This window comes from Myotis yumanensis, unplaced genomic scaffold, assembly GCF_028538775.1.
Source record: "Myotis yumanensis isolate MYYU_CA2020_CCGP unplaced genomic scaffold, mMyoYum1.0.hap1 SCAF_10, whole genome shotgun sequence".
Taxonomy (NCBI): domain Eukaryota; kingdom Metazoa; phylum Chordata; class Mammalia; order Chiroptera; family Vespertilionidae; genus Myotis; species Myotis yumanensis.
In genome coordinates, this window is record NW_027223761.1 from 62,824,189 (window position 1) to 62,849,612 (window position 25,424).

A 25,424-nucleotide genomic window follows, 5' to 3' on the forward strand; every position below is an offset into this window, starting at 1 on the left:
GTGTGTCTTGGTTATAAAGAATACTACAGTAAACATCTTCTTAATATATTTTATGTATAGTGTTAATGGATCAAATAATGGTTTTTTTTAAAGCATCTTGATGAGCTTTGTCAAGTTGTTTTCAGATAAGGCTCTGATATTGCTGGACTGTGCGATTTGGGGAGACACGGGAATTATGGATGAATGATTGGTTTGAGGCCAAATGCTGAAGGGTTTTGAATATCAGGTTGAAGTCTTTCAAATTTATTTTGTTTCATTGAAGAGCATAGGCTGGAATGAAATTGAATTGATAATTTAACCCCTTTCCAATGCAGGCATGATATGGGCTGAATGTAAAGAAATTTGGACTCAAGGCCCCAAGGAATATTTGTTTGAGTTGTGGAATATGCTTGACTTTGGTATGTTAGCAATCTTTGCAGCATCATTCATTGCAAGATTCATGGCATTTTGGCACGCTTCCAAAGCTCAGCGCATCATTGATGCAAATGATACTTTGAAAGACTTAACAAAAGTCACATTGGGAGACAATGTGAAATACTACAATTTGGGTGAGTTTACAGTATACAGTCAATATACATCACTTAAAATGTAGAATTTTCTTCTAAAAGTACATGGCAATAGTAGTTTGGTTATTACCCATTCTCATTGAATTATTGGTTAGTTTCCAGCTTCTCCAGAGTATCTATATCTGAAGAAGCATGTGTTTTGTCTCTTCCTTCTATTTTTCTTCTGGTTGGAAACATCTCTTAGTCACAGGAATAATCTCACTGATCTCTTGGATCAGTTGGCTAACTATCAGACTCCATTGAGAATGCTTGCCTTGTGTCTTAGATTTATTTTCTCCTTGTCTCTATTAAACACACTACTCCTTGTTTTCTTATGTCCGGTTTGTTTGTTTTTGTTTTGTTTTGTTTTCAGATTCCACATATAAGGGACATCACACAGTGTTTTTGTCCTTCTCTGTCTCACTTAGCATAATGTCCTCAAGGTCCATCCATGTTTCACATATGACAGGATTTCCTTCTTTCTTATGATTGAATAATATTTCATTGTGTGTATATCACATCTTCTTTTAACCATTCATCCATTGGTGGCACTTTGGTTGTCACCCTATCTTGGCTGTCATGACCAATGCTATAATGAACAATGGGAGTGCATAAAAAACAAACAAACAAAAAAACCCCAGTATACATTCGAGTACCATTTCCAATTAAGACTTATAGATTATTTGAAAGCAAGGGAATTGTGGGAATCTCTGAAAGGGCCCTCAATAAATGACACTACTGTTTCCCACCCAGGCTTTGAACTAGTTGAGAAATAAAACAAAAGGTTAATGTGGAGGTCAGATCATCACCTCTACTACTGATAAAGTTCAGGGTAGATGACATAGTTTTGAGTCCTTAATCCACGGGCTCAGCAATATTGAACCCCCAGAATTAAGCAGACATATCTTCAAATTTCCAAACAATAATGGTCAGGACAGTCCTCCCCTAAGAGGGGGATGGCAGCATGTGCCTGACCATGTGAGCGTCCTCCATGGAGGGCCAGAGCAGAATTCACAAGAAAAGGAGGACAGAGCTGAGCCAGGTATGCTCAGTTATCCATCCCAAGTCAACAGTCTGATAAGTCATTCCACCTCCCCAGGAGGAAAGCGACTCAGGATGGAAATAGGTTCAGTTATTTGCCCAGGGAAAATCCCTTCTTGTGGAAACATGGAGTGGGAAAAATAGACTTCCTCTGTACACTTATTTTAAACCCTCCGATAAGAAATCAGTTAACATATTCATTGATATCTCTACCAGTTATTGGCTATATCACATAAGGATTTATTTTTTATTATTAACTTGCAGTATTTCTTTTACCACTTAACTACAGTTTTTAATATACAGAATTTTATAAAGTTAAAGCGATCTATATGTTTATATGTAGTACTTATATTCAAAGCACTATGTATATGTTCTCAAAAAGGAAACTAATCCACTTCTCAGCAAGTAAACAAAGACACATTTATAATAATATTATTCCTTTTTATTACACATTGTTTTGGCATTTTTCTTATGATGCTTTCTTAATTGGGTTTTTGATGACCTAACATAGTAATATATAGTAATTATATCAGGTCATCAAAATTAATAAATGCATAATTGCTCATTTTTATGATGAAAATAGACTTGAGTAACCCATAAAATTACTTTAGTAAATTTAAATAACTACAAGTATTCCACAAGCCCCAAAACACATAATAGTGTTAATCATAGTTTAAGATTAAATAATAAATGCTACCATTTATTTAATGTCAACTACTTTCTAAACATGGAATGTGTATGTCTTTGTATTGAATTCTCACAACAGATGAGAGCGATAGAAGTGGTATTATCTCATTTTCAAGGATGGGAAAATAAAAACTAAGAGAAGTTAAATAATTTGTCCCAGCTTTCCTAGGCTAAAACTGGAATTTTTATATGTACTGAGTTTGTAGTTTGAACTCTTAACCATTATGCTATTCTCTTATGGAAAATTGCCAGCAAACCAACTAGGAGGGTAATTTGCTCAATAAATTCACAAGCTCAATTAGACCTGATGCTTAAAGAAGCCCTTTAAGAACAGGGAATTCCATCGGGAACTAGATTGCTAATGTAATTACATTCTCAACCAGAAAAAGTCACTTAAGTAAACAGCTTAAAGAAACTCACCATAACTCGTGTCTTCTTTTTTCCTAGCCAGGATAAAGTGGGACCCCTCTGATCCTCAAATTATATCTGAAGGTCTTTATGCAATTGCTGTAGTTTTAAGTTTCTCCAGAATAGCTTATATCTTACCAGCAAATGAAAGCTTTGGACCTCTGCAGATATCACTTGGAAGAACAGTAAAAGACATCTTCAAGTTCATGGTCATCTTCATCATGGTGTTTGTGGCCTTCATGATTGGAATGTTCAACCTCTACTCCTACTACATTGGTGCAAAACAAAACGAAGCCTTTACAACGTATGTGATCTCTCTCACATGTTTTGATGATGGTGATTACAGATGAAAGAAATATGAGCTTAAATGATTACAGATTTAATAAATCGTGTGTAAAACAAAACGAGACCTTCATGATGTATATGTTCTCAAATGTTTTGATGATGAAGATTGCAGATGAAATGAATGTTGGCTTAACAGTGTTTGCATATGTTCATGGGACAAATAGTGCTTTGATTTTCCTCTTCAGCAAAATGAGATTTGTAAATGAGTTGAAAGAACTAAAAAATATAAGCACCTTCCCAATATAAAGTGATAATAGCTAACACTTTTAGAGCCAGGTAATGTACTATGATTTTATTATTTCCATTTCACAAAAAGAGGAAACTAAGGTTCAGAAAGTTAAATACCTTGCTGAATGTTGCTGCACAGCTGCCAGCATTTGGAAAAGCTGGGATGTAACCCCTTGTCCACTGACTTCAGCATCTGTGCTCTTAACTGCTGGGGTGCTGACTGTGAGCACAGCTGCTTTCCTAATTTAATTTGTCAGACCATATTGAGATCTGAATTATCAACAGTGACAAGAGTTTTGGCTTATGTTCACCATAGACACACATGTTAGTTTGTTTTAATGAAGTATGTTTGGAATTGATTACACAAATATTAGGTCCTCAGTGTCACCATCAGAAGCATCAACTGGAGCATAACCTATTGTTACCCATATTTTTGTGAAGTGCGGTTTATCAGAGAAATGAACAAACAGGCTTAGCTTTGCTCAGTAATTATGCCTAAAGTATTGAAATACCTACCAAGACATGTCAGTGATTTTGATAACAGTGTATATCTGTAATAGTCTATGTTTATATTGTCATATTTTCCTTAAGACACATACTATTGTTATCTACTCTTTATTGCATATAAGTGGAAGTATAGATGAGCAGGAAACTTAAAGGGGCTCTAACAAATTGAACTGTTATTATTAAGTGATACATTTAACACTTTTATTGCCTAAGCTATGAATTATTTAAATGTTAACATTTGTAGTTTTGAAGTCATGTCAATAACATTTATTGAGTACTTACTATGTGCCAGATATTGTATGCTTCGTATGCACAATATTATCTCATTCTTGCAACAATCCTGGAAATAAAAGTTATTGTTCCCATTTTATAGAAAAAACTGAGGTTTAGGGAAGTATAGAGTTTTTTTCATGACTACCTAATAATTTGCAAAGACATTAAATTTACTCACTTTTATAATGGAACCACTGTCAGTTATTTATATTCTTCATTATTTCCTTTCTCTATCTTTTTTCCCCCAGAGTCGAGGAGAGTTTTAAGACACTGTTCTGGGCTATATTTGGACTTTCTGAAGTGAAATCAGTAGTCATCAACTATAATCACAAATTCATTGAAAACATCGGTTATGTTCTTTATGGCGTCTATAACGTTACAATGGTCATTGTTTTGCTAAACATGTTAATTGCAATGATCAACAGTTCATTCCAGGAGATTGAGGTATAATCTTTATACCTTTGTGTACTGCGTGCCTACATGTTTTAACTATTGTGTACTCTGTGCCTACATGTTTTAACTATTGTGTACTCTGTGTCTACATGTTTTAACTCAGCAATGGTGATGAAAATCCAGACTTCTTTCCCTCCTTTGTTCTTTCCCTGTTTTATATAATTGTTTGACCAGTAAGCTAGTCTTTGTTTCCAAATGTAACATCAGTGGATGTGTTGGGGGAGTAAGACATAAGGAGGAGAAATGCTGTCTGATTCTTCATTGTTAAAAAATTTAGAACTGCTATATCAGTTTTAATTTATATTTTATTCAAAAATGTATTGCTTATGAATATCACTGCTATCCAAATCTTTCTGTATGTCTTTTTTAAATCCTTACCCAAGTATATTTTTTCCATTGATTTAAGAGAGAGTGAAAAGGAGGGGGAGTGAGATAGAAGGAGAGAGAGAGAGAGAGAGAGAGAGAGAGAGAGAGAAACATAGATCTGAGAGAGGCACACCAATTGCTTGCCTCCTGCCCTGACCAAGTATGTGACCTTGACCGAGAATCAAACCCGGGACCCTTCAGTGTGTGGGCTGTTGCTCTAACCACCGGTATACTAGTACACAGGCCAGGGTCTCCAAATCTCTTTGAGTGAGGTTCATAATTGACCTTTTCTCAAATTTAGAATGATTATAAATTTTTATTACAGAAACCTCGGCCTGTGAGTTAATCAAATAAGTCATTTGTTGCACAATAAAAGAGTGAATAATTTTTATAGTGCTTTTTAGAATGTAGGCAAATACATTTATACATTCCAGTGTATTTATAAACACATGCAGATTTTGAGATCTGTAGTCCTGTTAGCCTGATAAAATTTTAGACATATTTAGGAGAGTGTGTGAGTAGAATCAACCCTTTGAAAAATTCCTGGAGCAGTCTATGGGGTCTGGGAGTGTTTGCAGACGTCGTTACTTTAGCGAGGCGCACAGTGTTGGAGATATCCCAGTAAATTTGTTTATGCATCTCCCTTGCTGATCTGTCATGTGTCTTTGTATAGGATGATGCTGATGTGGAATGGAAGTTTGCAAGGGCCAAACTTTGGTTTTCCTACTTTGAGGAGGGAAGAACTCTTCCTGTTCCCTTCAACCTGGTGCCGAGTCCAAAGTCCCTGTTTTATCTCTTACTGAAGCTCAAGAAATGGATTTCTGAGCTGTTCCCATGTCATAAAAAGGGTTTCCAGGAGGATACTGAGATGAACAAGGTAATTTGACTTGATAATTGTTTATTGTATTTTAAAATGCTGTGGCTATTTAATTTTTTGAAATATGTTTTGTTTATTTTTTTAGAGAGAGGAAGGAAGAGGGAGGGAGGGAGGGACAGAGGGAGGGCGAGAGAGACATTGTTTGGCTGCCTCTTTCACGCCCCCGACTGGGCATGGAGCACACAACCTGGGCATGTTCCCTGACTGGGAATCGAACCCCTGACTGCCTGGTGCATGGGTTGATGCTCAACCAATGGCCCAGACAAATACTATGGCTGTTACAACTACTGTAAAAAGAAGCAGTCCATTATAAAATGCCCATTTATTCCTTATGTAGCCAGTTAGCTCAGCACGGTCTTTTGGCTTATGTCTGTTTAACAGGAGCACATTGGACATGTCCTACTTAAAAGAATATAAGAAAATTTCATGAAATGTGACTAAAATAATGTAATACATTATTTGGAGCAGATACTGAAAGGGAGAGCTTTTCTGGGGCCCGTTTTTGCACTTGTGGCCATTTGTCTCTCACCTCACTTTCAATTTATACAGCTAGGCAAAGCATCAGTAGCTGATTATGACTTGGGGGAATTTGACTCTTAAGTAACTTCTACATTGGAAAGTTCAGAAATCAACTCCTCACCTGCATTATGGGAGACTAGGCTTGCAGTAAGTAGTTGAGGAAATAAAGATGTAAGGGTACTAATTGGAAACAAGAATCCCATGAGGCAATGCAATCTCAAGAAACCATGAAAGAGGTATATTGCTTGGATGAAGGGCTAGGAGGATCACAGTATGTTCAGAAATGTTTAGAGCACATGTGGAATGTTGTATATAATTGTGTGTGTCAGTTGGGTGGGGGGGGGGGGGGGTTACTCCACGCAAAAACCCCTGCTGGGTGCAGAACTCTACATCCGGGAGGACTAGAGGCATCCGGAGGAGGAGTACCTGGATAGGGACAGGTATGGATAGGATGTCAGATGATGGGGAATTCAAAGAACTGGCTCTTTCACTGGAAGAAGGAGGACTGAAGGGGAACATGAATATCTTTTGAATTCTCACTTTTGACTCGGAAGTACAATTGTTTTGTTTCTGTCCCTTCAAAAATAGGAAGAGAGGCAATAGATGAAAGTTGCAAATAGTTCAGTTTTAGGTCTATGTAAAAACAAACTTGAAACAAAATCTGCCCAAAAGGGTGGTGGGCTGTCTTATGAAGAAATAAGCCTCCTATCACTGAAAGTAATCAGTATGCCGGACGGCCGACATTAGAATACATATAGGAGATCTTCCTACACTGGGTGGTCAATAAAGCCAAATGTGTAAAAGGTCCTTGCAATTATAAGATTTTGTCATTGAATAAAAAGAAAACATTCTAATTCCTGCTCCATTTGCTACTTGGGGTTCTCAAGGGAATAATAAACTGTCTGAGCTCTAGTTTTATCAACTGCACTATGGCAATAAAGGTTATATCTACATTACGAAGATCAAATCAAGTCAGTATGCAAAAGTGCTTTGAGAATGCCAAAGCCCCTTTTAAATATCATTACTTTTACGATTATTTTGTGTTAGAATTTTGGAAAAATACGCCATTTATGCCATTTTTCCAGATGTATAACATAGAACTTAGTGGGTTGAGTAGCAAAAACTTTCCTTACTTAATAACATTGTGATTAGAGCTGCGATCTGAGAGAATCTCATGTGCAGAGGACATGTCTAAGCACTTACCAAAGGGAAGACCCCAATAAGAGTATTTTTCTCCCATTGAAATCTACTAGAGGGTTAGCCCAGACGGCCTTTAATGTGAAATAAAGAAAGAGTAAAATTGGCTTTGTAATCCCAAATGTACAATTAGCAATTATGCTCATTTTATTATCTCTCTTTAAAAGAGAAATGAAGAAAAGAAATTTGAAATTTTGGGGAGTCATGAAGACCTTTCAAAATTATCACTTGACAGAAAACAGGTAAGATCACCTTTAAAAATATGAAGTCATGCATAGGCTTATCCTTTCAGAGAAAAGAATAACTGTTCAGAAGCAATTTTAAGAAACAGACATTAGACACATTGAAGAATTTAACAAGTTTAACAATGCCCAAAGAATCTGCTCCCACCAAAACCGATTTGGCTCAGTGGATAGAGCGTCGGCCTGCGGACTGAAAGGTCCCGGGTTCGATTCCGGTCAAGGGCATGTACCTGGGTTGCGGGCACATCCCCCGTGGGAGATGTGCAGGAGGCAGCTGGTCGATGTTTCTCTCCCATCTATGTTTCTAACTATCTATCTCTCTCCCTTCCTCTCTGTAAAAAATCAATAAAATATATATATATATATATATATATATATATATATATATATATAAAAGAATCTGCTCCCGAGAGCTGGAAATGATGTGCTTATTTAAGATATATTAGACACATATTTCTTATGGATGATGGGACATAGGAATGATGTAAAGGAGAAGAAAGTAGAAACAGAGGAAGCCACCAGGGACTGATGGAGGTGGGATTAAACTAGCGGCAGCTCAGGTGGAGAGGATGCACAGCCAGAAGAGCTTCCTCGTTTGTCAGTAATCCAGAAGCTGTCGAAAAAGTCACCACGAGAATTCAGTGACTGTCGTTGATGGCACAGTTCACAGTGAGCAATGTGCCTCAGACATGCGCTCCTCAATTTGGAGTGGCAGAAACCCCAGTGATGGGAACATTTGCTTCCTTCTTGTAACGTGCATATAGAGGTGCAAGAAATGCTTATTGATACAGGGAAATTGTACATGAATTAATTAGGGGAAGGCCGGTGTATCAGAAGGATTTGCATTCAGTTGGACATAAAAAACCAAATCATGGTATTTTACAAGACAGTTGCTTTTCCCCCTCCCACTTAACTCTCCAGGGGTGGGCACTACAGGGCTGGTGCTGGGTCTCAGTGATTTTTTTGGACTTTTGTGTGGTAGTGAGATGCAAGATGACAGTTTCACTTGCAGCCATCACACCCACTTTTAGACGTGAAGAAGGAATAAGGGCAGAGGAAAAGTGGGGCATGCCAGCTGACTGCCACCACGCTCAGAAGTGCTCCCAGCGATTCCTGTTGTTATATCTCATTAGCCAGAACTATGCTACAGAGTCACTCCAGGGGACACAAATGCCGAAGAGGGAGGCTTTTTTGTTTTGTTTATACACTGTGTTTCCTCCGCCAACACAGTAAGAATATCCATAAGTATTGCTATAGTAAAAACATTGAACTAAGTACTTAGAAGATTGGGATCTTATCACATCTCTGCCTTTTTAGCAATTCACTTAACTTCTATAAACTTCAGTTTCCTCATCTGTAAAATAGGGATGATCAAGTTATACAAACCCATCACACAAGACTGTTAGGGAGATTACAATGGTACTTTGTAAATTACAAACACTATGTAAGTGTAAAGTACTTGTCATAGAGAAGTGGCTCTTTTGGTTATTTGGGTATAAATAATTCAATAAATATTTTGCAAAACCAGGTCAGTGTAAGTTTGATTTTACAGTTTTCCTGTAAGAAACTATTTGTGCTAAAATTAAGATGAATACATGACACCCCAAATCATCAGACACATATGAGAAAAACTCAAGGGGAATCAAATGCCTTTGTTTATGATAGAAATTATAGTATCTCTCAAATCAAATGATATTATTTAGTATCTCCAAAAATCTAGAAAATTAAATTTTATTGTAATAACCTGAAAATACATTTTATATATATTTAAAGATGTGTATTTTTATTTTTTATTTATCTTCATTGTTAAGTACTATAGATGTCCCCTTTAATTTCCCCATTGACCCATTCCATTCTGCTCCCACTGTCTCCCTAGACCTTCACTTCACTATTGTCTATATCCATGGATTATGTCTATCTATAATAATAAAAGTGTAATATGTTCATTAGACAGACATCTTTACAGATGTCCTTTCTTCCAGACAAAGCCGCAGTGGGGGGGGCAGGGGGAGGCAGATGGGGGCCGGGGCCAAGGCCCTTGCATGAATTTTGTGCATTGGGCCTCTAGTATGCATATAAAATTCTTTGGTTACTCTCTTCCCAAACCTCCCCCACCTTTCCCTCTGAAATATGTCAGTCTGTTGCATGCTTCAATATCTCTGGTTCTATTTTGTTCATCAGTTTCTTTTGCTCATTAGATTCCATATGTAAGTGAGATCATGTGATATTTGTCTTTCTATAACTGGCTTATTCACTTAGCATAGTGAAATCTAGGTTCCTCCATGCTGTCTCAAAGGGTAAGAGATCCTTCTTTTTTACAGTTGCATAGTATTCCATTGTGTTTATGTATCGTAGTTTATTTTTTTATTATTCATTCATCTACTGATGGGTACTTAGGCTGTTTCCGGATCTTAGCTTTTGTAAATAATCCTGCTACAAATGTTTTATATCTTTTAAACAAGGCTTGGGTCACCTTATACTTTCCAATAGCACATATTTTAATCCTAGATGGAAGCAAACTCTTTAAGAGCAATGCTAAGCATGTGGTATCTGACCCTGGTGTGGACTAACAACATGTTGATTCCAGTATCGGTTAGTCATCTAGAGACCCTTTTGTGTTTATTGTGGGAACCATGGAGATGTGCCATTCATCCCTTCTTGCAGGAGAGAGCTGCTCCAAGTGTGGTCAGCTGACAGCCTTCAGTGTAGCCTCTTTGGGACCCCCTTCAGCATTCCCCCAGGGGCCATGCTCTTCCGGTCCTGGGCATCTGTGGTCATCACAGGACGCCTTTGGGAGCAGCCTTAGAACTGCGCTCCCTGTTGGGCAGGCTGACTTTCCCAGGCAATCTGTTTACCTTCCCTCTTTCCCAGGGGAGCTGAGCCTCACAGTCTGGAAGCTTTTCTGTCTTCCCTGAAACCCACTCCCCATTCTCTCTCACAGGCATAAGTCTAAAACATTTCACTCTTCTAACTTGGTCTTTAAGTTTGATTCCTGGGGGACCAAATCAACACAGTGTGTAATATATTTGCCCTTGCCATGAAAGCTTGTGATGAACTGAAGTTGAGGCACATTTTCCATAGCTTGCTTTTTTGTGATATATGAACAATACATCTTCCTGATAAAATGTTTTTTTTAAAGCAACTATGTATAGTTCCAAACATGTTTGCCTATTGTTGCTGAGTTGGACTCTAATATATGCTGAGAAGATCTCTCATGGTTCTTTCTTCCTTACTCAGTTCACGTGGCTTTTGCTTATTCTTTTTCATGAAGTCTCCATCTAAAACGACAGTTTGCATTTCACTCGGTTCTTCTTTTTGATTCCTTGAAGGTTAAGGTGATTAGGTTTCTCAAACGTGCCCTTCACATCTGCTTCAGGTACACCATGGACATCAGTAAGATGAGCCCTATAAATACAGTCAAACCTCGTTTCTCTGTCTCCCATCTCAGATAATTCGGTTCTCCACCAAGTTGTTCACAGAAAAAATGTCTCAGTTGTGGACCAAAACTTCATTTATCAACCTGACAAACCTTTCATGCTGACACCTCAGCATGACAAAAAGCATCTCTCAGGCAACAAACAAAGGAGAGATTGCTTTTGTTGCAGTGAAATCCAATGATTAGCACGATTTTAAAACATAAAGAGCATTAATATTGCTAAGGGTGTGAAGTGCTCACAAAATAACAAACACAGGCAATTGAATAGGTAGAAAAACTATTGTTGATTGGATAAATGAAAAGCAGGTAGACAGTAATAGCATTTTGGAGGTAGTGATATATGAAAAAATTGTTTAAGGCTAATAAGGGGTGGTTTTGATAAATTTAAGAAAAGAAGTGTTTATTTCTAGATTAAACAGTACATTAGATATGTACTATATAAAAGAAAGGTTAAAGCAGGAAATCATTTGAAGGTCTGGAATGGATTAATGCAATTTACATTATTTCTAACGGGAAAAAAATGATTCGGTTTTCAAACAAATCACTTCCCCAACAGCCTTCCAGAATGAATTAAGTTCAAGAACCCAGATCTCACTATATACTTTTTGAAACAAAGTAAGCAGACCTGTTAATTATTTTTGACCATATCCTCCTGAAGGTCACTGACGTCGGCGGTTGCTGGCATGAGGGTTTCAGATATGCATTCTGAAAGGATACCGTAAATTAAAAGCTGATCCCTGCCACACAGTGTTACATGTGTAGCCTGAAATGCCAAGAAGCTTCTGGAATAGCTGCTGTGCTCCAGCTCCAGAACAGATCACTTTCCAGTTGTCACTTTCAGAGTAGGTGTTTACATCTGTGCAGTCAGCAACATGGGGAAGACATGCAGGTGTTTACACCTGTGCAGCCAGCAACATGGGGAAGACATGCAGGTGTTTACACCTGTGCAGCCAGCAACATGGGGAAGACATGCAGGTGTTTACACCTGTGAAGCCAGCAACATGGGGAAGACATGCAGGTGTTTACACTGTGTACAGTCAGCAACACGGGGAAGACATGCAGGTGTTTACACCTGTGCAGCCAGCAACACGAGGCAGACATGCAGGTGTTTACACCTGTGCAGCCAGCAACATGGGGAAGACATGCAGGTGTTTACACCTGTGCAGTCAGCAACACGGAGCAGACATGCAGGTGTTTATACCTGTGCAGCCAGCAACATGGGGAAGACATGCAGGTGTTTACACCTGTGCAGCCAGCAACATGGGGAAGACATGCAGGTGTTTATACCTGTGCAGCCAGCAACATGGGGAAGACATGCAGGTGTTTACACCTGTGCAGCCAGCAACATGGGGAAGACATGCAGGTGTTTACACCTGTGCAGCCAGCAACATGGGGAAGACATGCAGGTGTTTACACCTGTGCAGCCAGCAACATGGGGAAGACATGCAGGTGTTTACACTGTGTACAGTCAGCAACACGGGGAAGACATGCAGGTGTTTACACCTGTGCAGCCAGCAACATGGGGAAGACATGCAGGTGTTTACACCTGTGCAGCCAGCAACATGGGGAAGACATGCAGGTGTTTACACCTGTGCAGTCAGCAACACGGAGCAGACATGCAGGTGTTTATACCTGTGCAGCCAGCAACATGGGGAAGACATGCAGGTGTTTACACCTGTGCAGTCAGCAACATGGGGAAGACATGCAGGTGTTTACACCTGTGCAGTCAGCAACACGGGAAGACATGCAGGTGTTTACATCTGTGCAGCCAGCAACATGGGGAAGACATGCAGGTGTTTACACCTGTGCAGTCAGCAACACGGGGAAGACATGCAGGTGTTTACACTGTGTGCATCAGTCCACATGCAGCACAGACATGTTATTTTAGCATTATTGATCTGTTTATGCTGGGTTGAGTGAGACGTGGCAATGTTAAGAAATCAGTTACATGTCCAGGAACTCTATCCTTGAACTTTAATCAAGTCAGAGGCTATCTTTTGTTGTTGTTGTTAATCCTCACCTGAGGATTTTTTTTCCCCATTGATTTTTAGAGAGAGTGGAAGGGAGGTAGAGGAGAGAGAGAGAGAGAATAGACACATTGATTGATTTTCTCCTTCACTGGGCCTGGAGATCGAACCTGCAAGACCCGTATGTGGCCTCGTCTGGGAATTGAACTCATGACCGTTTGGTGCGAGGGGCTGACACTCTACATACTGAGCCACCAGCCAGGGCAGAGGCTATCTTTTTAATCCTGTGGTGAAACAGTCACAGAAAGGAGTGGTTTCGATTTGTCCCTTTCACCAGGACCACTTCTCTGGGTGAGTTTGTACAAGTCCCCAGCCCTCTTCAGGCCTGTTGAGTTACCACCCCTGGCAATGAGGCCTGGAAACTGGCATTTTAATAAGACCTCAGGAGATTTGGATGCTCATCTGGGTGTGGGAATCACTGAGTATTTCATCCCCTGAATAACTTAGTCATGATCTTGGACTTGTCAGTAAAAAGCAATCTTTGTAAAGTATCTCCAGAATAAATGAACTAGATTAAAACTAACCATGAAATAGGCCCAAAGCCACAGAGCAGATATTTATGACTTTTGTATAATAATAACAGCCACGGACACTTGTAGAACACCTACTGTATGTCAAGCTACGTATTCTACCTACCTTATCTCTATAATCCTCACATTAGCTCTAGGAGGCTGATGATACTATTTTCCCTATTTTATACACAAAGAATGTGAGGATTAACAGAGGTGAAATGACTTGCCCAAAGTCCCATTTCAGACAAGTGACAAAGCCAGAATGCAAACTCACATCTACTTGATTCCAAAGCAAGAGGCTTACAGGCTCTGTACCCCATGGCTTCATGTCACACCTGCATTTCCTGCTGACTCATATATTGTCTGTACCTTTGAGTTCATGGTTTTGCTCCTGGCCTCAGGCATTTCAGCTGTGGGGGATGGGAGACTTTCAGAACTGTTGCCATGTCCAACCACATAATAATTTCCAACAACTGAATGAAGCGTACTTGTTCCTCTTAATAAATAACAAACAAGGTATTGAGTGTTCCTCATTCTGATTGTACAGAGTTGAGAAATGTTAATAAACTAATTATTAGAAAATGAACCAGAGAGAAAACATAAAAATACAGGAAATGTGGTAGAAGGTATTTTAAAAAGGAGAGGCAATGACTCATTCAGAATTGGAGTGTAGCCTGGCTGGTGTGGCTTAGTGGTTGGGCATCGACCTATGAACCAGGAGGCCACACACAGTTCAATTCCCCGTTAGGGCACATGCCCAGCTTGCAGACTCGATCCCCAGTGTGACGTGTGTGGGAGGCAGCAGATCAATGATTCTCTCTCATAATTGATGTTTCTAACTCTCCTTCTCTCTTCCTCTCTGAAATCAATAAAAATATATTTTAAAAAAGAATTGGAGTGTGCATTTGTGCACTAATCTGTTGTTATAAAGCTTTTATTCAATGCTTCCTGCTTCTACTCAACCAGCTTCCCCTCCCCACTCCCATCACATTGTACTTATTAATATGATCTATACTTATCCAGATCCCGAAGGTTGGAATATTATTCATATTGCAAATTGAATTCTCTTGACTTTCCAGTTTATTTCATTAGTGTACATAGACACAATTATATGTTAGAATTTTCTGCCACCAAGTGGTAATAATGCTTCTTTGCACATTGGGTAAGTTCCTCCTTACATGCTGTTTTTTGGATTATTCCCTTTTAACATGTGTTTATTGCATACCTGTTATGTATTTAGAAATGGATTAGAAATTTTTCTTAAAAATGTTTATTTGTATCCACATTCATGTCTCAGATTTAGAGCAGCACTAGTCACATAAAAATGTTCCAAATAACTTTATAAATGTTTAGTCATATACCATTGCACTATACTAGTGGTTCCCAAACAAGGGTGGTTTTGCCCTCCCCAATCCCCACTAGCATCCCAGGGCGCATTTGTAATAGAGGCATTTTTGTCACCAGAGAGGGTCACTGTTGCTGGCATAGAGTGGGTTAGGGGGCATGGATGTTGCTAAACATCCTGCAATACACAGAAAGCCCCCACAATAAAGAATTTTCTAGCCCAAAGCGTCAAAAATGTCTTGATCGAGAAACCTGGAACTCTGTCCACTGCTTCCACACCTGGGAGAGCTGCGGGTTAGGCTGAAACTGTATGAACACACTGTAACTCTGGTCACTGACTCTTCAAGATCTACCCTCTGGAAAATCCACAGACATACACATTCTTAAGTGAACAGAATACTGTTTTCTGTTTTCCTGACACTGTTACTTCCTCTGTATCACCCAGTGTGTTGCTTTGCAAGGCATCTGCCTCATGGCTTAAAACTAATTCACTGTATTTCAGATGTACCTTTTTTTAAAATTAAATCTTTATTGTTCAGATTACATTTGTTCCTCTTCCCCCCCCCCATAACTCCCTTCCTCCCAGTTCCCGCCCCACCCTCCACCCTCACTCCCCACCCACTGTCCTCATCCATAGGTGCACGATTTTTGTCCAGTCTCTTCCCGCATCTCCCACTCCCCTTCCCCCCCCAAGAATAGTCAGTCCATTCCCTTTCTATGTCCCTGATTCATTATAATCACCAGTTCATTCTGTACATCAGATTATTTATTCACTTGATTCTTAGATTCACTTGTTGATAGATGCATGTTTGTTGTTCATAATTTGTATCTTTACCTTTTTCTTCTTCTTCCTCTTCTTAAAGGATACCTCTCAGCATTTCGTATAATACTGGTTTAGTGGTGATGAACTCCTTTAGCTTTTCCTTATCTGTGAAGCTCTTTATCTGATCTTCAATTCTGAATGATAGCTTTGCTGGATAAAGTAATCTTGGTTGTAGGTTCTTGGTATTCAGCACTTTGAATATTTCTTGCCATTCCCTTCTGGCCTGCAAAGTTTCTGTTGAGAAATCAGCTGACAGTCGTATGGGTATTCCCTTGTAGGTAATTGAGTCTCTTTCTCTTGCTGCTTTTAAGATTTTCTCTTTGTCTTTTGCTCTTGGCATTTTAATTATGATGTGTCTTGGTGTGGTCCTCTTTGGGTTCCTTTTGTTTGGGGTTCTCTGCACTTCTTGGACTTGTAAGTCCATTTCTTTCACCAGGTGGGGGAAGTTTTCTGTCATTATTTCTTCAAATAGGTTTTCAATATCTTGCTGTCTCTCATCTTCTGGCACCCCTATAATTCTGATGTTGGTGCGTTTGAAACTGTCCCAGAGGCTCCTTACACTATCTTCGTATTTTCGGATTCTTTTTCCATTTTGCTTTTCTGGTTGGGTGTTTTTTGCTTCTTCGCATTTCAAATCTTTGACTTGATTCTTGCGCTCCTCTGGTCTGCTGTTGGGTGTCTGTATAATATTCTTTATTTCAGTCAGTGAATGCTTAATTTCTAGTTGGTTCTTTATCACAACATCGAGGGTCTCATTAGATTTCTTGAGGCTCTCATCAAGTTTATCGGCAGTTTCTAGCAAATTATTGAAAGCCCTCAAAAGTGCGTTTTTTAGCTCTATATCCTCCATTTCTGTCATGTTTTTTTGTCTCCACATTTTTTGTGCTTTCTTGGTGCACCCCCTTGTGGTCTTTTTGCGCAGTCTTGTTGTAGTTAAGCCTTAATTGTTGTCGGCAATACTAGGGGTGAATTGACTTCCAGGCTAACTGGCTATGAGAGTCAGCTCTGTCTGCAGTGGGAGAACTTCTGTGCTGAATCTCTAGGGCGGTGCTAATCCAGCCTTTGCCTGAGGCTATCCGGCAAATGCTTCTGTGCAGGGCTTGGGTGGGGCGGGTCCCGGGGGATCTACAGGGCAGGCGGAGGGAGCAGTTATGGCTGCTCTCAGTTTCGTCCCCAGCGGCTCTGCAACCGCTGCAAACCTCAGAGAGAAAGCTGCCTTCCCGCTTCTCCCGTTTGAGTCTGGGTCCCTAGAGACTCGCCCGGATCTGGAGCTCAGAGTCTGAAACTCCCTCCCGATTGAAACCAACAACCGCGCCCTCCGCCGCCGGCTCGCTCCACGGGCACCTCCGCACCTTAGTATTTCACCTCTGCACTGTGCCTCCTCTGAGTCCCGGTATGGATTTCTCTTTACTTCTAGTTGTAGAATCTCTCCTCAGCCAGCCTTCCTGTGGTTTTGGGTGATGTCCGTTCCGTCTTTTAGTTGTATTTTTGAATTGGTTGTTCGAGGTGGCAAACTCCGGCATTAACCTATGCCGCCATCTTGGTTCCTCTCCCATATGTATCTTTATCATGTAGTTGAACTGCAGCCTACTGGTTCACGAACCCAGAGAGTTTTGTAAGTGCCTTGTATAGCAAGGTGTCCAGAAACCAAGTGAGGTCCATTAGTGACCCAATATCACTTATTTCACCAACCAGCAATGCTAAGCACTTGCCATCTTCTGGGCAGTGCTGGCACTAGGGACATTGGGATGAACTAAAAAGTCCATCCTTCTATACAGCCTAGAGAATGCAGATAATACACATGGAACTAAGCCAGTGAATATAGTAATTGTAAGTCTTGAAGTATGTTATGAAGGAAACAATCAAGAACTATTTTTCATGGGGTGGGCAAGAAAAGCTTTCCGATAAGCTTGTGTTTTAAGCAAAAATCCAAAGGGTGAGCCATGGCCAGTGTGGCTCAGATGGTTGGGCGTTGTCCTGTGCACCATAGGGTTTCTGGTTCAGTTACCAGGCAGGGCACATGCTCAGGTTGCAGGCTCGATCCCCGGTAGGAGGCATGCAAGAGGCAGCTGATAGATGTTCTGCTCTCACATTGATGGTTTTCTTTCTCTCTCCCTCTCCCTTCCTCTTTCTCTAAAAGTCAATAAAAATATGTTTGAAAAATCCAAAGGTGAGAGAGAGCTCGTCATCAAGGCAAAGAGCCAGGAAAAGAGCATGTTAGGAATTGGAAACAGCAAACACAAAAGCCTTAAGTTAGAAAAGAGCAAATAAAAGAAGTCCTGTGTGACATTACTATAATACTAAGTTGGTTTTTTTTTAAAGGATTATCTCGAAAAGCATGGTGTGTCATGGAGCTGCCTTAATTGGGGATGATTTGGCATCATCCCCAATCAAGTATCAGGGACCACACATTTGCCTTCAAAAAATCTATAGGAAGCAAAATTTTTTTTACTTTCCAATTTCCATGAACACCCATGGATGTACTGGTAGCTTCTAATAAAAAAAAATTAGCATCAAATTAATGATTTTCAGAGGTTGAGAATTCATGAATAGTTGGTAAAGGATGTGCAAAGATTCCATTGGTCTGGACCTTTTCTCTCTGTTTATGAACCTGTCCTTACTCTCAATGTTTTCTCATAAAAACAGGGATGAAAGTGAGCTTGAACCTGGCCATCACATTTAATGATGTCCTTAAGGTGTAAATTACAGTTTGAAAGCCAGAAATAATTATGGCATTATGAAAAGAAATGAATAGTTATATTATTTAAAAATAAAATATATTAAAGTTATATTATTAAAATAGGCTTAAGCTTGCATAAATTTCACACGTTCATTCATTAGAAGAACTTGAAGGACTACAGAGGTTACTCGATCACCCGCTTCATTGTCAGAGACATAGTAGAGAGCTTTAGCACCTTGCCTAGTGTTACACAGCTAACTTGTAGCAGAAGCAGATTTGCGTCTTTAGGTCTCTGGCAGGTGCTCTTAAGAATCTAAGCTGCCTCTCTTTGGTCAGTTTGGTCAATTGTATAATTTTACCTTCATGTTTTTCAAAGTAAATATAAAATAATGTAACACTTTACTGATTTTTTTTAGAGAGGGTGAAGAAAAAAGAAAATAGCTTTGTGAAAAAATGCTATCTGTACTATCAAAATTACAAATGGTTTTTTATGGATTTTGTCAGCCTTGTGATTTTTTTTCTATTACTATAATTCAGCTAGACCATCATTGTTTATGTTCTTCGTTAACACCCATAAGTTAGCACAGAACCTTACATATAGAAAACACTTAATACATGCTTGTTCGGTGGATGGATGCGTACATAGCTGTTTTAATTCAGTATGCAGGCATTTAAAGATCAAAGCTGTAATACTTTCAGCAGTAAAGATGAATTTTAAAAAATAAAAGTAAAGATCAAAGTATTGAAGTCAAGGATTTTAATGGAGTCTCATTGAGCTGTACCTATAGCAACTTAGATGTCATTGGGAAATATCTTTGAAGACAATCTTAAAGTTTCTCATCCCCTGTAATCAGTTGTGTACCCAAAACATAGAAATTTGGAGCTGCTCTGTTTCACTTGGGTTATCCTTGTTTTTTGTAGAAACATATTTTTCTCTTTAGAAAGTGACTTGAAGGATTCTTTAATCTTCCTCTTAGCATGTTAACATGGTACATTAAAACCCTTATTGCAGATTGCTTTAATTTTTTATTTGCCCATTCAAGCAAATATATTACTTGAAAAGTGCTTCCCAAATTGGATACTATACAGATCCTAAAATTTAAATGGATTAATTAGTGTTTTCTTGGCACCTGAATTCTGTCCCACAACAGTCGCATCTTGGCATTTCTCAGGATCCCCAGCTTTTAGTCAATCAGGATTTCTGAGGTCATCACCATTATTTCCCCAATTCATTTGCCTCTTCCTCTGTCACAGATGTGTCTGTGGGAAGGTTAAAACATGATTCTCATGACAACATGATTGAAGCACAAAAGTCTAAAAGACTCCTCAGATGACCTCTAATAGCCATTGAGAGACTGAACACACCTTAAGTGTCTGTGATTTGTCTTGGAAGATAGAACAATAAGCAAGTGTAGTGAAAATGGTACTACATATATCTACATATCTATATATTGATATATAGAGATGGATATGTTTATTTATATGTAAAACTGTTAGTTCATTTACAAATCTAATCATATTTTTAAAAACTTAGATAAGAATCAATTTATAATTTTTGTTTTCAAATTGCAGCTTGGTATAAGAGGCTCAGAAGATTTCCAGTTAAATAGTTTCAATAATCCTCCAAGGCAGTATCAGGTAAGCATGAATTTTTAAATAATAAGACTAGTTATTTATAATATATAGAATTTCAAACCATGCAATTCTTTAAGTGAAAATGATTATATTTTTCTCAATATCAAAATAATGTATTCATTCATCAAGTATTTATTGAGTAACTACCCTGTACCAGGCACTTACTAAGTACTGGAAATACAAAGGTAAACGAAATAGATGAATCCCTGGCATCGTGGAACTTAGAGTCTTCATGCTCATTGTAAAAAGTCTACCCTTATTAAAATCACAAAGAGGAGAGTAAAATCCACCTCAAACCCTAGCACTGAGGAATGAAGATTACTTAGTTTTGCTGAATATTTTGCCAGATGATTATATACATGAATATAATTTTACATTTATTAATATTACTAGTGGCCAGGTGCACAAAATTTGTGCACATTAAAAGAGCATTAATTAGAGGAAATATTTTAATATTGTTATTTGTCCTTTCACTATAATAGAAGTGTCAGAGATGAAAGAACATTAGCAAAATGTATATGAAAATCTCCCTCCTGTCAGAGTCTGGGTCACTCTGCGGGACCCAGAGTCATGTCCCCGCCCACCCACGTGCATCTCGAAATCACGCAAGACCCAAACATGGCCGGCCCCACCCCCATCAAGCCCCGCAGGGCTGGGGGCACAACCTCAGGTCTCCTGGCTCCAGCGTGAGGGTACGAGGGCATGAGGGCGCAAGGGTGTAACAACCATTGCATATTAGCTCTTTATTATATAGGATTATATAAATGTATGTATAATATATAAATGAATTAATAATACTTATATGATGAGCAATAGTTTTTTATTTCATAAAACATATTCATATTGATTTTAATGGATGTATAATATTCCTTTGTACAAATATATGATAATTTTTTAAAATCCCTGCCCTGGCCTGTGTGGTTCACTTGGTTGGAGCATTGTCCCAAACATCAAAAGGTGGTGAGTTCAATCCCTGGTCAGGGTGCGTGCAGAAGACAACCCATTGATGTTTCGATGTTTCTCTCTCTCTCTCTCTCTCTCTCTCTCTCTCTCATTAATTAAAAACAAAAAACAACCCTGGCTGGAGTGGGTCAGTGGATTGGGCATCGTCCCATACACCGAAAGGTTGCTACTTCAATACCTGGTCAGGGCACATGCCCGAGTTCCGGGCTCCATCCCCAGTGTGGGGAGAGGGGGCATGCAGGAGGCAGCCTGTGGTGTTTCACTCTCACATCAATGTTTCTCTCTCCCCCTTTCTTTCTCTCTAAAATATCAATAAATATATTTTTAAAATAAAGTAATTTAGAATAATCCCTTATTGATGGACATGTAAGGGTTTATGTTTCCACTATTATGTAGCACAACATGAATATATTTATCCATGAACCCAATTACACACTTGGAACAAGTTCTTGAAAGTGGAATTTTGCTGTCTACCACTTCCTTTTGGGCTTAGGTAATTTAGCTATATCTTCACTCAGGACTTCCTGCACATGTGCTGAGCCTCCTACCTTTCATGAAAAGTATACAGTAAACACACATCCTTATGGAAGAAGCCCTGGTACTGGAGGAACTATTACATTAAAACTGGCCATTCATAACTTAGAAAGCAAAAATCAAGGCTGGCTATGTCTTTTGGTAAGGGAGGGGAATAAACATCTGAGTTTTCCCCCATTTGCTTAATTTTCCATTTCCACCAGCAATGCTGCATACCTTTAATCTGTCCACTAAAAGCCTGTGTCTTGCCCTAATGCTTTTCAAGTAAAATACAAGCAATGAATCAAGGATTAGATGTTGGTTTGGAACTTGCTCTTTCCTGCAGAATTAATTTTTGAATCATTAATTCAGGTGATTTATGCATTCCCTGGCAGGTAAATCATCTTCATCTTTGATAGCAATCACTTCTAAAGTGCTTGGAAAAGAGACAATGACTCAAATTTATTCCAGATGAGAGATTTGTCATCAACATAAAGCTGAGGTGGATTTTTTTTCTCTTTCTAGAAAATCATGAAAAGGCTCATTAAAAGATATGTTCTGAAAGCCCAGATCGATAAGGAAAGTGATGAAGTGAATGAAGGTGAGCCAGGGTGTGGGCTTGATGCAGAGCCGAGAGAGGGCTGGAGGGAAGGGCCTGGGAAGAGTGAGCTTCAAGAAGAGAATATGGGTTCTCACCAACTGCCGATACCAGTAGGGTCTCAGGCAATAGGCTATGTCTACATAGTTGAGGGCAGATGCCACTAGTTAGATAAGTAAGGGTTGTTTTTCTGGGGGGCTTGGAGGGAGGAGGAAGTGGTTAGGAAAAGTGAGGGGTTGTTCCTCCCGAACCCCCAAACACTTGCCACCAGTGTTTTCCTTTAATTTACTCTCAGAGTAAATTATAACTTTGCTATAATTTTTTTTCTATAATCTTTTCATTAACTGAAATACGTAGCTGACAAAATAGAAACCTGCTCGTTGGGAAGTTATTTCCTTCAGAAGGATTCAATATACAGATGTGCATGGAGTTGGGACTGATTTCACTCAACCCCAGAACTGCTAGTTACTCTGCATTACGTATTGACAGTATACTTGTCACTCTTGTTTTTTTCAAAGGGGAACTGAAGGAAATTAAACAGGACATCTCAAGTCTCCGCTATGAGCTCCTGGAAGAAAAAACTCAGAATTCAGAAGATCTAGCAGAACTTATTAGAAAACTTGGGGAGAAATTACCATTGGAACCAAAGCAAGAGGAAAGCAAGAGATAATGCAAAGACTCCCCTAAAATCCATATTTATTTGTCCACTTGAGACCATATTATTTTCTGATTTATTTTTTTAAGTGACAATGTGACCACCTTTTAAACAAGAAAATGTTCAAAGATAACTTGGGTCATGCTATCATCTAGGACCCTAACATTTAATATTTCTCATGGGTGAATGTCATCATTCAGGCTAAATAGTGCAGATTACGATGGAAGGTCTGCCAGTCGTTTGGTGCTTGTTTTACAAACTGCTTTCCGGGTGTAACCTGTGATGGTGTGATTGCTGCGTAGTATCTGCCCGGGAATCACCGCAGCTGGCAGGGGCATTTCCCCTGATGGTGACTTCAGGCACTTCCTTGCCTGCTCTGCGGATCCCCTGTCATCTAAAGAGAAAGCCACCTGTGACCATTTAGAGAATGCTGTTTAATCACCTGTCCTGCTCAGCCCCCACAGAAGATGATTGATAATGTCTGTGCAAAATGGGGTTAAATCTTTCCTAAATGTTTTGATTCATCTCTTTGAAAACATTATATTTACCATGAAAAAGTACTTCCTCCACTGAACCCTGGAAACGTCCCTCAGGTGTGTGTGTGTGTGTGTGTGTGTGTGTGTGTGTGTGTGTGTGTGTGTAGGAAATGCTCACTCTATTTTCTTTTGCAGTGGATATAAACCCTCAAAAGTTCTTTACATTATAATTTTTTTTGTTGTGACTAAACAATTGTGGTCATTCAGTCCAGTTATAGCACAATTTGGGGCCATTTCTGAGGGCCTTTGCAGGTGAATTCCCAGATTTGGCATCAAATATAAAGGGGAAAAAAAGTGCTGAAGGAACTTGCAAATGCTTATCTCTTATGGTCGTTATGTTCTACCCTCCTCTCAAAATATATGAAACAGAAGTTTACATTCGTGTGCATTCAACAGTAGGTTATGACTGACGGGTGATGTGAGGCAGCAGCTCAAACAAGGAAAAGAGAAATGAAGGGTCATCCGTTCAACTTCCCAAAGGCTGTCAACATTTAGATCAGTGGTTCTCAACCTTCCTAATGCCGCGACCCATTAATACAGTTCCTCATGTTGTGGTGACCCCCAATGTCACTGTTACAAATTGAACATAATTAAAGCATAGTGATTAATCACAAAAACAATATGTAATTATATATGTGTTTTCCGATGGTCTTAGGCGACTCCTGTGAAAGGGTCGTTCGACTCCCAAAGGGGTCGCAACCCACAGGTTGAGATCCACTGATTTAGATGATGCTGGGCATTAGCTGAAAGTGCAGCTTTAAATTCAATAAAGAGGGGCTTCAAATGCAAAAATGCAACTTCATTTTAAAACTAAAATGTCACAGAAAATCTGTTCAGCCCCAAATTTGACAGAATTTAAATCAAAGGACTTTTATGTAACCAGCAGAAAATATAGCTGAAATTTTGTACTCAGTGATTTTGTATTTGTGGGTATTACTTATTAAGTTATTTACTGACACAGAAAAGGTCTGTTTTCAAATGCTTTGTGACAATATTTGAATCAGAAGTTGCAAAAATCAACCTCATACCAAATGCTTTATCAGCTAATTAAAATAATCCGACATCCACAAAGCTTGTGTTGTGCATGTGCCAGATGGGCCTCCGTGTCTGAAGTCAGAAGATCTTCCTCAGAGAGCAGTTGGATCAGCACCTCTTCTCATTTCTTTTTCATTGAAAGAAGTAAAGAGCACCCCACCCTATTTTAAGAAAGGTTTTAGAGAGCTTAACTGAAGGCACAATGTCAATGGATCATCATGAACACAACTGTCCCTCATACGTCTCAAGACCCCTGGTAAATCCTGGATTCACACAGCAGCCAGCTTAACCTTTAGAAATAAAGTGAGTAGGAAGCAGAGATGTAGTTATGCAAACTGCTGTCTTTCTCTCATATTTCTCCTCTCCAATGTGGTGCTTTCTGGAGGTTTGGCTGCCATGAGGATGGAGCATGCTACCTGGCACTGACTACCCAGCTGCTTTCTGGCTTGGCCCCTCCTCAGGGCAGACCCACCACCAGTGAACAAAGCAACCCTGTGTTTGTACCTCCATGCCTAGTTTTACTCTCTGCCATTCTCATTAGTCTGAAACTTAGAAATAACACAAATTTGATGATTTTTACTAGGCATCTACACTAATAAAAGAGAAAGATGCAAATTGACTGTGCCTTCATGAAGCCCAGCAGCCAATCAGGAGAGAGTATGCAAATTAACCCAACAAAGATGGTGGGTTAATTTGCATATGCAGGCACCAAGCGGCAGGAGGTGGGTGGCAGGCATTCCACACAGCCCCAGTCACTCTGGGCCTCTGGGCAGTGTGGGAAGGTGGAAAGGCTACTCAGGCCGGAGCGAAGGTGGTGCCGGCAGCCAGGAGAAGGAAGGTCCATTCTTGCATGAATCTTCGTGCATCGAGCTACTAGTATGAAATAAATTACAAGAAACTTACCTGCTTAAAACTTTGCCAGGGATTGAAGGGAATAGAAAATCAGTGTCTAACCTGAATGAGCTTGCCACCAATAAAG

At 39.4% G+C, this 25,424-nt stretch overlaps 1 protein-coding gene across 1 annotated transcript in view; it reads left to right on the plus strand.

Annotated features, from left to right (window-relative positions):
• The window catches only part of TRPC6 (transient receptor potential cation channel subfamily C member 6), a 47,415-nt gene extending 22,571 nt beyond the window's left edge, over nt 1-24,844 (plus strand). Inside the window, exons 5-12 of the mRNA XM_070425915.1 lie at nt 315-548; nt 2,721-2,985; nt 4,283-4,478; nt 5,527-5,730; nt 7,614-7,688; nt 20,083-20,148; nt 22,147-22,222; nt 22,738-24,844. Coding sequence (XP_070282016.1) covers nt 315-548; nt 2,721-2,985; nt 4,283-4,478; nt 5,527-5,730; nt 7,614-7,688; nt 20,083-20,148; nt 22,147-22,222; nt 22,738-22,889 — 1,268 coding nt within the window. The 3' untranslated portion in view covers nt 22,890-24,844. The remainder of the gene's footprint in view (nt 1-314; nt 549-2,720; nt 2,986-4,282; nt 4,479-5,526; nt 5,731-7,613; nt 7,689-20,082; nt 20,149-22,146; nt 22,223-22,737) is intronic.
• Nucleotides 24,845-25,424: the final 580 nt, after the last annotated feature.